Genomic DNA, 12,798 nt, shown 5'->3' with positions numbered 1-12,798 from the left:
CTTCCGCATGTTGCTGATAAGCCTCCGGAGCTGTTGCTGAGGGAGTCTGGCCCATTCCTTCTGAAGCGCTGTTCTAAGCTGAGGAACCGTTGTTGGCTGGACCGGAAGAGCAGAAACAGCTTTCTGAAGCATGTCCCAGGCATGCTCGGTCGGGGGAATGAGCCGGCCAGTCCATTCTCTCGATGGTAGCATTTTCCAGAAATTGGTTTGTGATGTTTGCTCTGTGTGGGCGCGCATAATCATCCATGAGAATGAAATCGGAACCGATTGCACCTGCATACGGACGAACATAAACGTCCAGGATCTCGTTACAATAACGAACAGCCGTCAACGTACCGTTTTCAATTACGTGTGACTGTTTTCCCGTCCATGCTGATTCCGGCCCATATCATAACTGAGCCCTTGCCATAACGGTCATGTTCGGCGACACAAACTGGAGCAAAACGTTCATTACGTCCCCTCCACACTCTGGAACGTTGATCTGTAAAGTCAATACAAAACTTTGACTCGTCTGTAAAAAGCACTGTGGTCCATGCGTTTAACGTCCATCCTACGTGTTGATGTGCCCAGTCCAAACGCTCCTGGATGTGGTATCGGGTCAATGTGATGCGAATTGCCACATGTTTAAGTTGTTACATGTATGCCAAAACGCCTTATTTCGTGGGTATGCATTTTTCCGTGCCGGCCGTGCACGCGCTGGTAGCAATACAATCAATATCATCGAACATTCTAGAGGCCTACGAAGGGATAACACTAATGCTTTGAAATTAAATAAGCGTGCTTATTTGGTTAAGTTTTTACAAATAACTAATCAAGTGATCCTTATCAAATTTTGAGTAGAATACTAATTTTATTGCGTTGCTGTGCGTAATTTGTGCAAAAGTTTCGCTTTGTTGAATATTCACGTTGTGATATAGAACAGCAATACTTAATATATAGATGCTTGTTATAGCGCACGCAAACGTATTATAAATGTAAATGACCAGGATGGTAACTGCAGCTGCCACTCAATGCATGACCAATCCAATGACATCACACTCGACCCACTGCAGTAAATACACCAGTGCTAGCAGATTGTATGTGTTGACTGTAAAAAGATATCGAAACTTAGCACAATATTTAGCAGATACATTTTTAATGTAATATTTAAGGCAGATATATAGAGGATATTTATTGATTTCACAAGGGCAATGCAAACATATCCAAACAAGCCTTATTTTATGGTAATAAATCACATCAAAACATACATCACCAACTATAAACGTATAATTTACTTTCAAGGGTCCGAGCTGTCAGATCACTAGGCTGTAGCTGATAGAAAAGTATGTTCAAAACGAGTACACTTGAGGTAGTCATTGAAACTGTGTTCCAACTCTAAATCTGTGAAAGCAGTTTGTTAGACAACTTTTTGTAAATTTACCCATATCTTCCTCTCATCATAGGTAGTCATTTAGAGAAGAGATGATGATTTTTTTTTATAATTGAATTTTACATTTCTACCATGTTTACCCTTCAAGGCAAGTGATGTTATGACGTTATTACTTGAACATGTCAGACAGGTTTTTTTGGAGGAAAGGACCAAAACATTTGTTGAGACCTTTTAACCTATATGAATATGTCGTGTATATGATTATATAAGTTTTGATATAATCTTTGCTTCAAAAAGCCTAGATTTTTTTAAATATAAACTAGAGCTGTTACTGGAGTACCCCCGAATACCCCCAAATGTCGCCTGGACACAGGAACGGCAAAGTATTTCATTGAGAAGAAGCCACAACTTCGAGGTTATTGAACACTGTATTTGCACTTGTCATGCTTAACAAAAGTGTATTGTTTAATTTAAATCTGTTGAGTAATTAAGAAGTTATAGTCCTGACAAAATAATTGAAGGTTTTTTATTGTGGTGAAATGCATAAGCTTACTTGGCAATCATTTAACGGTTAAGTTATTCATTTATGTTGAGTGACAAAAGTAGAGAAGTAATTAAAAGAGCAGTATGTATGTCCATTAAATGCTATTATACCTTCTTTGCTTGAATTTTAGGTAATGTGAAATCGTTATCGTACTAAAAATCGAGAATTAAATACCCTGAAATTTGTAATAATTGAAGAGTTATGGTTCTTTGTACACTGCACAATTGTCATTGTGCTTCAAGTTTTCAAGTTATGCTCCGGACAAGATAAAGTTACATAGGACAATGACTTTGTGTTTAGCTGAATTATAGTTACGGTCATTGTACACTACACTTTCTCTTATTGTGCTTCATCATTGTACGAAGTTTAATTAAATTCCGTAGTTTTCAAACTTTGCTCCGGACAAGAAATTTAAATTTAAATTACAGGAGTATCTTAAGAAATTTTTATGATCTCATGAAACAGTCATGCAAATTGTTGAATTTAGAAGAAGGTACAATTTTAAATTAAGATGCTTCTGTAGAGCCCTGTTGGGTCAAAAGATTTTGAATCTAGGTAACATTTTTAAACGCAGTAAATGGCCTGTTTGAATCAATATTCTTATCTCCGAACCTTTGGTAGGTTTAAATTTACGGTGATAAACATTCAATATTAAATAACTCAACTTCAAGGTGATGTTCACAGCTAACAGATATCAACGAAGATATTTTACTTCAATCCTAAGCATTGTTGATGCAAAGACTATTGGAATCTTGCTTAAAGTTGTGACATTTAAATATTTCATGAAATACTCAAACTTTCTAGTTTGAAATGGCTTCAAAGCTCACAGGGTCCGTGAAAGACCCAATGTCAATGGCATCTGATTTGATCCATGAGTTTGTTTGCTCGCCGTGTGAAGAGGACAAGCTTAATACTGAGGCCAAGTATTTCTGTGGGGAATGCTCGAAGTACTACTGTGACCAATGCCTGACATTTCACTCCAAAATCCTTAAACAGCATGCTGTTGTGGGCTGTGATGATGTGGACAAGTGGGTGGGGCAGGGCAACACTCTCATTTCATGTGACCTTCACCCTCGTAAGGTCATTGAACTTCTGTGTGAGGACCACGATGAGATGTGCTGCCACCTCTGTGTGAGCTTGAATCACAGGTTTGTGATTTACTTAATATGATCAAAGAATTCAGACAAAGTAATATTAACAAGTTATTAAATCTTTGATAATTATAGGATTTCAGCCGTTCTCCCATCAGTTACGCACATTTGGGGCATTTTTTTTTTCTGACTTTCTTATATAACGATGTCTTTACTTTGTTATTAAAGTTAAATACCTCTGACAAATTGTGTAGAAATTTAACCCACACAATTCACTCCGTTTGTCTACAGAAACCTTATGAAGTTACCCACTAAAATGCGTCGTTACGGAACATATATTAATCATCGGAATATCTTTGGAAATACTATTTTACTAACACATTAGATTGAATGATTTGATACAAAGGTATTGGGAAGATAAAGACAAATGGTTAACTTTAATAACAATAGTATATACCATATCTCTTTCTGAAACTTGTATATCCGGGATGTAAAAAGCTTGTATTATAAGCAAAGATTTAAAAAAAAAAATATTGCCATTGTTTAGATGTAATGCACAAACAAGAAATGTCGTCATTAAGGTGGTCAATTAATATTTTAGATAGAAGCAGAACACAAATAAAGCATAACTTTTAATTAATGTAACGTTGCCAAACAAATGTTGCTTCACAAATGTTAAACCAACAATAATCACATTCTGTTACGGAACATAAGTTACTGTAAATGTTGCAAATGTGTGAACAATGCATTCAAAAAATTATAATGTTTTTGATTAGCCGTTTAAGCTTCATTGAAGCATCATTGTCACAATTTCACATAATCTAAGAAACCATAAGTAACTGATAACAACAACAACAGGGGTATATATATATCTTCGCTGATCTTGTTGTTGCAGCTGTACTTCGTCAATATCTGGGCTAATATTTGAAAATGAATGTCTTTCTTTGATTTCTTCTTTCTAGCCCTTTCCCTGATTGCATGTTTCTAGTAGTCCTCTCTACATTTTTGTCGCTGTTGCTCTTTCTTTTCACCAGATAACTCATAAGTGGGGACATACTTTTTCTGTTTTCTTCTTCTCTCTTTTCTAAAGTATGATTCGTAGTTTTCCTCTCTCTGCTTTTGTCTCCATTTTCAATGTCTTTCGGCATTTGATAGTGCCATTCTGAAATAGAAAACCAGTGCAATTTATAAACTTAGTATTAATAATCATCTTAAACTTTTTAATCATGATTCATCATCATGATTATTAACTTCAATATAATGATCATTATAACTATTATCATTATCATTATTATCATAAACAAACTGTTAAATAATTTAAAGGACATTACGATTTAATTTTGGGATTATACAATTAAAAAAATCATTCTAAACAGAGCATTTATTAGTACTATGTTCCGTAACAAATTTGCCATGTTCCGTAACGGAAAGCTGCAACTTTACAATGCACAATGCAAAACATGTTAGATTTCCAGGTCATATTGAACAACATTTGCATACATCTTACTCTTGAAAAACTCATTTGAACCTGTTTAATAAACATTCTGAATATTAGTTTTACGGTGCACAAAAAAGCTAGTAAAATGCTATGCTTCCGTAACATTTTTTTTGTGGCTGTTTGTTTATCGGGGCTTTCTTTTGTCATTAAAATATTTATTCCATGTCTAAAACCAATAATATATTTCAAATTGTCAACTGCCTATGGATAAAATGCATATATCACATCAACTTATGATGTCACAATAATAACCTATGTTCCGTTACGGATATTTAAAACGGGTAAAATTCTATATAAACATCGTCATCTTACGACTTTCAACCCTTTTCTTTTCTGCAAATAATGTTTGCAATCGAATTCACCAGTTAAACTGCTTATACAAGTAAAATATATTTCAACTTATCATAATACAAAAAGTACAGTGATTTTCACTTACCTTTATTTACGGAATTTTATCACAAAAAGTCGATTAACAATTTTTTTGCAGACAAAATTATGACGTGTCAGCGGAGGCGATGAAGAGGTAAACAGTCACGCGGTTATTTGAACCATATACTGTACCGCATTTAGGATAATCGATTCGTTGCGGAAAATAGTCGTTACGGAAACATAGTGAAATAAGGCTTCTGCGGGAAACACTGGTCACTTTTCTATGCCGATAGCATTTATTTTACTCTGTTTTATTTCAAGAAATACAAATCAATATTTTTCAATCTTTATTTGATTTATATAAAGTACATTGGAGTATATGCGGCTGTTACGGAGGCATAGCATTTTAAACGCGACATTCGTATTTTCTAAAATAAAATCGTTTGTGTTAAATTGTTTTACCGTAGGAGTTTTATTTATTAATTTTAAACCAAATATAGTATTTGGACATTATATTGGATACGGATTTAAAAGAATATAACACACTTTAGCATTGTTGTATCATGATTCATCATCATGATTATTAACTTCAATATAATGATCATTATAACTATTATCATTATCATTATTATCATAAACAAACTGTTAAATAATTTAAAGGACATTACGATTTAATTTTGGGATTATACAATTAAAAAAATCATTCTAAGCAGAGCATTTATTAGTACTATGTTCCGTAACAAATTTGCCATGTTCCGTAACGGAAAGCTGCAACTTTACAATGCACAATGCAAAACATATTAGATTTCCAGGTCATATTGAACAACATGTGCATACATCTTACTCTTGAAAAACTCATTTGAACCTGTTTAATAAACATTCTGAATATTAGTTTTACGGTGCACAAAAAAGCTAGTAAAATGCTATGCTTCCGTAACATTTTTTTTGTGGCTGTTTGTTTATCGGGGCTTTCTTTTGTCATTAAAATATTTATTCCATGTCTAAAACCAATAATATATTTCAAATTGTCAACTGCCTATGGATAAAATGCATATATCACATCAACTTATGATGTCACAATAATAACCTATGTTCCGTTACGGATATTTAAAACGGGTAAAATTCTATATAAACATCGTCATCTTACGACTTTCAACCCTTTTCTTTTCTGCAAATAATAGTTGCAATCGAATTCACCAGTTAAACTGCTTATACAAGTAAAATATATTTCAACTTATCATAATAAAAAAGTACAGTGATTTTCACTTACCTTTATTTACGGAATTTTATCACAAAAAGTCGATTAACAATTTTTTTGCAGACATAATTATGACGTGTCAGCGGAGGCGATGAAGAGGTAAACAGTCACGCGGTTATTTGAACCATATACTGTACCGCATTTAGGATAATCGATTCGTTGCGGAAAATAGTCGTTACGGAAACATAGTGAAATAAGGCTTCTGCGGGACACACTGGTCACTTTTCTATGCCGATAGCATTTATTTTACTCTGTTTCATTTCAAGAAATACAAATCAATATTTTTCAATCTTTATTTGATTTATATACAAGTACATTGGAGTATATACGGCTGTTTACGGAGGCATAGCATTTTAAACGCGACATTCGTATTTTCTAAAATAAAATCGTTTGTGTTAAATTGTTTTACCGTAGGAGTTTTATTTATTAATTTTAGACCAAATATAGTATTTGGACATTATATTTGATACGGATTCAAAAGAATATAACACACTTTAGCATTGTTGTGTTCTAGTTTAAAATCGTTACGGTAGCATAGTCACATTTCGGCGACAGCCGTATTTGATAAGATTTGCGGACAATATTGATCTCTTACTTAAACTTCTGCTGCAATCCTTATCATGTATGGGTACTTTATTGATTATATACGAAAATCGTCTAAAAACACTATAATAGTTTTTTTTATTAAAAAATCTCAAGCGACAGGTTTTTGTGGTTATAATCGTTTTTCAGATAAATTTGAAAGAAAATCGTCGAGTATTTAAACTACAAAATTTAGGCTAAGCAGCTAAAAACATCTCAAAGTACTTATTTAACTCTTAATTAGATATGTTTAAGCTTTTTTGTACATTTTATAGCTCTTGAAATGTTGGAGACAGGAATTTTTCAAAATTGCGTCAATTAATTGAGAATCGCTGTTATGTGGCTAAGATTAAGAGAAAAGCAAGTTGTAACTTCTGCAAACATAACTGAATGTTAAAAACCTTTGTGATGAGTCTAATCTTGTTTTATTTTCATTGTTTATAACTTGAAGAAATCATAAATCAAATTAAATCTAAAGCAGGTCCTCGCCAACAACCAAATCTAATCTACACAAGCTCTAACTTAAAGTTCACAGAAATACAGATTGTGATCAAAATGAAAAGCAATAAGCGGGTGAAATAAGAATATACATATAGTTTTCCATATTTGAGCATAAAGAATGATAACCTTGAATCATTATAACTTAATTAATTGTCCCTTGCAAGTGTGTTATAAAGGAAATACCACAAAGATAATTCATTTTATACAACTGTGTCAGTCTCTCAGAAGTGTTTAGACATAAATAGACGTCATATGATACACAATTGAACTCAAAGAGTTCAGGAAAAAATGTGAGTAAGCGAGCCTTTGGTAAACTAACTAACACATTTCATGGATGAGTTGAATACAATTGTGTATGATATGATGATGAGTGTCAGATTCTTTATATCACATGCTTTTCCAGAAGAAAATAGAAAGATCGACCTACTAAATTTCACCTGTTCTTGTGACAATGAGCCGAATGCCATTTCCCGTGCTATGCATTCCAGAAATGTAGTGCCCCGAATGATTCAAAACAACATATCAATTTGATCATTTAAAGTGAAATACAAAAGGATATCCAGAAAAATTACAATGAAAAAAATAATTAGATTTTCATATCCAGTAAAATTGAACTGAACAACTGCCTGAATGGTGATCACATCATTAAATCTTAACAGCAGTTCTATATTGATCACAATTATAAAGTTTTATTTAAATTGTCACATGATAGTTAATACTGACTAAAAACTGTTCACAAGCTCAATTGATTTGGTCCCAAAATGACTTTCAAACTCCATTTCAGACCAAACCATGAGTCTGAATCCTATTATTAGATGGCCATGCTAGTGCTCCGCTGGTTGTGCGTTCAAATCCCAGGGCACACTTTTCTTCCACGGTTTATACACAGCAAGGGTCATTGGCATAGGCACAAAAAACATTTAGTCAAAAACTGCCAGAATACATACTTTTCAGAAGGTACCCAATCAAATTTCTTTGTCGTGGACATCATTATATCAAATGCATTGACAGTCTTTGTAGGTGGCACGTATTCTTCCTCTGTTTTTGACTAATTCTCTATGACAATGCATTTGACCCCGAATTGTATCAACAGGGTGCCCGGAATGTCATTTGGTATGACGATTTTCCTTAATGTTTACCTGCATTTCCAGCCTTTCCATATCCACAAACATTCTTTACAAGTGTATTAGAGGGAATGCTTGTGTTAATAATATGGGAGACAGTATCATTTTCATTTATTTTAACAAATGAATTTACTGTTTTGCTGTCCGAGAAATAGCCATGTTTCTTCAAGCGTTGTGGTCCAATCAATCGTCTGGATACAAAAATCAGAGCTTACGATTGGATGACATTTAGACACTGGCTATAAAAACGGTAAAAAGTTTAAGTGGAAGGAGTTGTCTTTCTTTCCCCGACGTTTTATTTTAATCGACAGGAAAAATTCGGAGCTGAGGGAATAAAAAGTTTGGGATTTCCAATTTTTTTTCTGAAATCATGTTTTATTAGCGGTGGGTTTGTTTAACGAACAATCAAAAAGCAGTGGCCCAAATTTTGTTATGTGTTCATGACATAATTTTCTGTTTATACACAAGAAGTACTGTACGTCTTTCAAAATGTGTTTACGAACTCAAGACAATATGTCACCATTGTACTCTGAAGATTCAGATGAAAAAAGTAATACTGTTTTCAAATAAACCCCAATCATAAATACAAAGTTAGAAATTAACGCATGACTTGCTAGAATATTGCATTTAAAGCAATCATTACTTTTGCAAACTAGTTATATAAATAAATTTTCTGACCAATAGAAATAGTGTTATATTATAAAATGTGTAATACAGAAAAATATGTGATGGCTATATTAGCATGTGATAAGTAATACCATATTTCATGTTTTTCTGTTTGATGCATCATGGATTTACACGGATTTGCTTTTTATCATTTTTTATAAAAAGATCTTAAAAACAGTTAAGTTGGCAAAATAAAAACAAGAACGTCACAGGAGTGTGACAAATGCTCCTTAAAGACCCCGTAGCCATTAGTATTTGAGACTACACATGGACAGACAGCCTTGATTATGTAACATATTTTCATGATGAACTAACCTACCTTCTTATAAAGTAACTGAAATATTGATTTGTAACAATAGCATAGTAATGTACATGGAAAAGATAAGTCACTGCAAGTTCTAGTGCGTGTCAACTCTTCTCTTTGCCTTCATGTTCTTCAGTTATTGATCAGAAACAGCTTAAAACCATCATAAACTTGACTTTCACCCACTGACCTCAAAATCAAAATGGTTAATCTGCTGGTATTTCCCACCTGCCTACCAAGTTTTACATTAATTGGTCTAAGCGTTCTTCATATATTGATCAGAAATGGATTTTCACTTGGAGGTCACCATAAACTTAACCTTTTGACCAATGACCTAAAAAACAATGTGACTGATCTGCTGGTCATTACCAACCTGCCTACAAAGTTTAAGGTGTATGTGCCAAAGCGATGTCTGTTATTGATAGGAAATGGATTTTCAACTTGAGATCATCATAACCTTGACCTTTGACTTACTGACATCAAAATCAATATGGTTAATTTGCTGGACATTTCAAACCTGCCTACAAAGTTTAAGATTACTGGGTCTAAGCGTTCTTCAGATATCATATTGATCAAAAACGTATTTTCAGCTTGAGGTCACTAAGACCTTGACCTTTGAAACATCAACTTTAAAATCAATAGGGTTCATCTGCTGGTCATTACCAATCTGCCTACCAGGTCTATGAAAAACAGCTTTCCTCAGTTATTGATCGGAAATTGAGTTTTAGCTTGATGTCACCACTATCTTGACCTTTGACCAATTGACCTTAAAGCATCTGCTTGTCATTACATACCAAGGTTTAGGTCCCTTGATTCAGTTATCGATCGGATACAGTGGGGACAGACAGATGGATGCCTGATTACTATTTGCCACTTCAGAGGCATTAAACTAAAACAAATAGGTATGGTAAATCTTTGGAACCAAAAATTAATTTGGTGTGGCCTAAAGAAAAGTTGAAAGGCACCAAGGCCATATCATGGAAAAACCAAGAGACAACAAAATCATAATTTTAGACAAAATAACCCTTGCATACTCATGATTAGGTATAATTCAATCAATGGCCTGTTGATGAAAGTATTTAAGTTAACTTGTTTATCTTTTCACAGAATCCAAAGACAGGTCACACATACAATTTTTTATTCTTTAATATGACCTCCCATCACGCATTCACTACATTTATTTATCTCAACAACAGGATGTGCAGAAGCATCAGCTTGATCTCAGACCTGGCCAAGGGCATACACAAGATGGCAGACTTCAAGCAGCTTCCATCTAAGGTTGCTAATGTAACAACAAGTCTGAACCAGGTAAGAGAGGTCAGAAAGAAGAACCAAGGCTCCTTGAAGACCTCTGGCAAGTCCATGCTGACAAAGATCAAGGACCTGAGGAAGAAACTGAACCAGCTGCTGGATGCACTGGAGAAGAAGACAGTGGAACAGATGGACATCGTCCTGGCTAACCTGAATGACACACTAGAGAAGGACATTGACTCCTGTACAAGCATACATGACCAGCTGAAGGCCTTGATGGACACCATCCAAGCCCAGTGCAAGGACGATGAACCAAGCTCCTACATTAGCTTCAGGAAGTGTGAAAAGAAGATGGCAGAGGCCAAGAGCCTGCTCCAGGAGTTGTCCACCAAACCTGAACTGACTGCAACATTCAAGTCTGAAACCACAATTACACAACTGCTGTCTGATTTTAACATACTAGGCATCGTCCAAGAAATACAGATTGGACATCAGCTGTCCGAAAATAAGTCCTCTAAACATACTCATATCTCCAGGATTTTCAAGACTGAGAAGAAATCAACATTCAATGTGAAAATCAAGCCGGAAACAAATGTCTGTTCTATTATTGGTATAACGGAACTTCCAACAGGAGAGATCATTCTTGCAGATAAACGCCATGACAAGGTGAAGGTATTAAACAGGGAGTATAAGGTAATAGCCCAGTGTGAAGTTCCTATAGAGCTCAAGGACATATGTCATATCACAGGAAATCAGGTGGCTGTAGCAGTAAACTGGCCTGAAGCTGTCAGGCATGAGGTCCACTTTCTCACTGTGTCAGCTGGCACCATTACGATGACAAGAAAGTTCTCAGTTGACCATGACTGCACTTCCGTCAGGCACCATGGGGATAAGCTGTATGTGGGCTCCATAACAGCCCTGTACATCTACACTAAAGCCGGCAAGCAAGTCAAGAAGATACTTGAAAACAGATCAGGCGGCCAGACAGTGATTCACTTTGCTTTGAACCAAGATGGCAATAAAATCTACATCTGTAACCATTACGATCCAGAACTATTTACAATTGATATGAATGGCAGCGTTCTAGCTACACTGAAGGATCCAGACATTCGTTTTGCCTATGGTGTACATGTGAGTGAGGATGGCCATGTATTTGTGTGTTCATGGCACAACAACATGGTGGTACAGGTTGATCAGGAAGGCAAGAAGAAGCTGGCCACACTGGTCAGAAAAGAAGATGGTATCAACTGTCCAAAGGCAGCTTGGTACAGCCCATACACTGGCAGGCTCATTGTTGGGGGAAAGCAAGATAATATTCTGGTGGTGGAACTTCAGTAGAGAGACAGAGGGAAAAGGTCTACAACATGAATCAGTTGTGAATAGAGATCTAGTTGATGATGTGTTGAATGGAAACACTGTTACACAGAAATCAGATATAACCTACTATCATTGTAATCATGTGTGCATTGTGTGTGTTACATTTCATTTTTAAGTGTATTGATGTGTTAGCTAAGGAATTTGTTTTTATTTTATTGATGTTATTGGAGAGGGTTTTATTTTATGATGATAGAAGAAAATACAAAATGATCAGGATAAAGTGATTTTTTATACTATGATCATTGTTTCAACAATAACTAATCATTTGTATTGTTTCCTAAATTAAGCATTATGCTTAAATAATCGGTTATTTAATATGCACTATTTATTTCAATAAACCATAATGTGAATAAACAAGCTTGTTATGTTTAATGTGAAAATAGTACAACATGTCTTCCCTAGTAGAACCATTGCCTTCAACCAGTAAATCATCTTCGGAACCTACGCTATGATATACCAGTAACTCTACAGAATATGTAGAGGTAAAATAGGCTGAATAGAACATTTATTATCAGCTATATCACATTGCATGAGGCACAACTGAATAATTAGCATAGTCAGAGTGATGGACCTTGCTGTTCATATGCGTGTAGAATCTGACAAAATGTGTATCAAGTACAATTTGATTACTTTGCAACAGTCCTTAAGTTATGGGCAAGGTTTATATTTTTACACGAAGTAGCTGATGCCGCCACTGTCGCCAAAGACACCAAGGCTATTACAACAGCCCAACAGACAAGCTAAAAATCAATAACTAGACAGTTATTTTTGGACAGAACATAATGTCTCTTACCATGCACTGTTGTCACTATCTTGCCTACAACACATTATTTACAAATACATGACTGCATAAATAGCCAAATG

At 34.8% G+C, this 12,798-nt stretch overlaps 1 protein-coding gene across 1 annotated transcript; it reads left to right on the top strand.

The window, feature by feature from the left end:
- The first annotated feature begins 2,723 nt into the window (after nt 1–2,723).
- On the top strand, nt 2,724–11,895 carry LOC128244047 (uncharacterized). Its single transcript, XM_052962064.1, has 2 exons — nt 2,724–3,061; nt 10,503–11,895. The coding sequence occupies exons 1-2, from the start codon at nt 2,724–2,726 to the stop codon at nt 11,893–11,895; spliced, it is 1,731 nt and encodes a 576-aa protein (XP_052818024.1).
- Nucleotides 11,896–12,798: the final 903 nt, after the last annotated feature.

Source organism: Mya arenaria, chromosome 8, assembly GCF_026914265.1.
Source record: "Mya arenaria isolate MELC-2E11 chromosome 8, ASM2691426v1".
In the NCBI taxonomy this organism is placed as follows: domain Eukaryota; kingdom Metazoa; phylum Mollusca; class Bivalvia; order Myida; family Myidae; genus Mya; species Mya arenaria.
The sequence above is the reverse complement of the archived record's forward strand: the minus strand, read 5'-3'. Positions and strand labels throughout refer to the sequence as shown.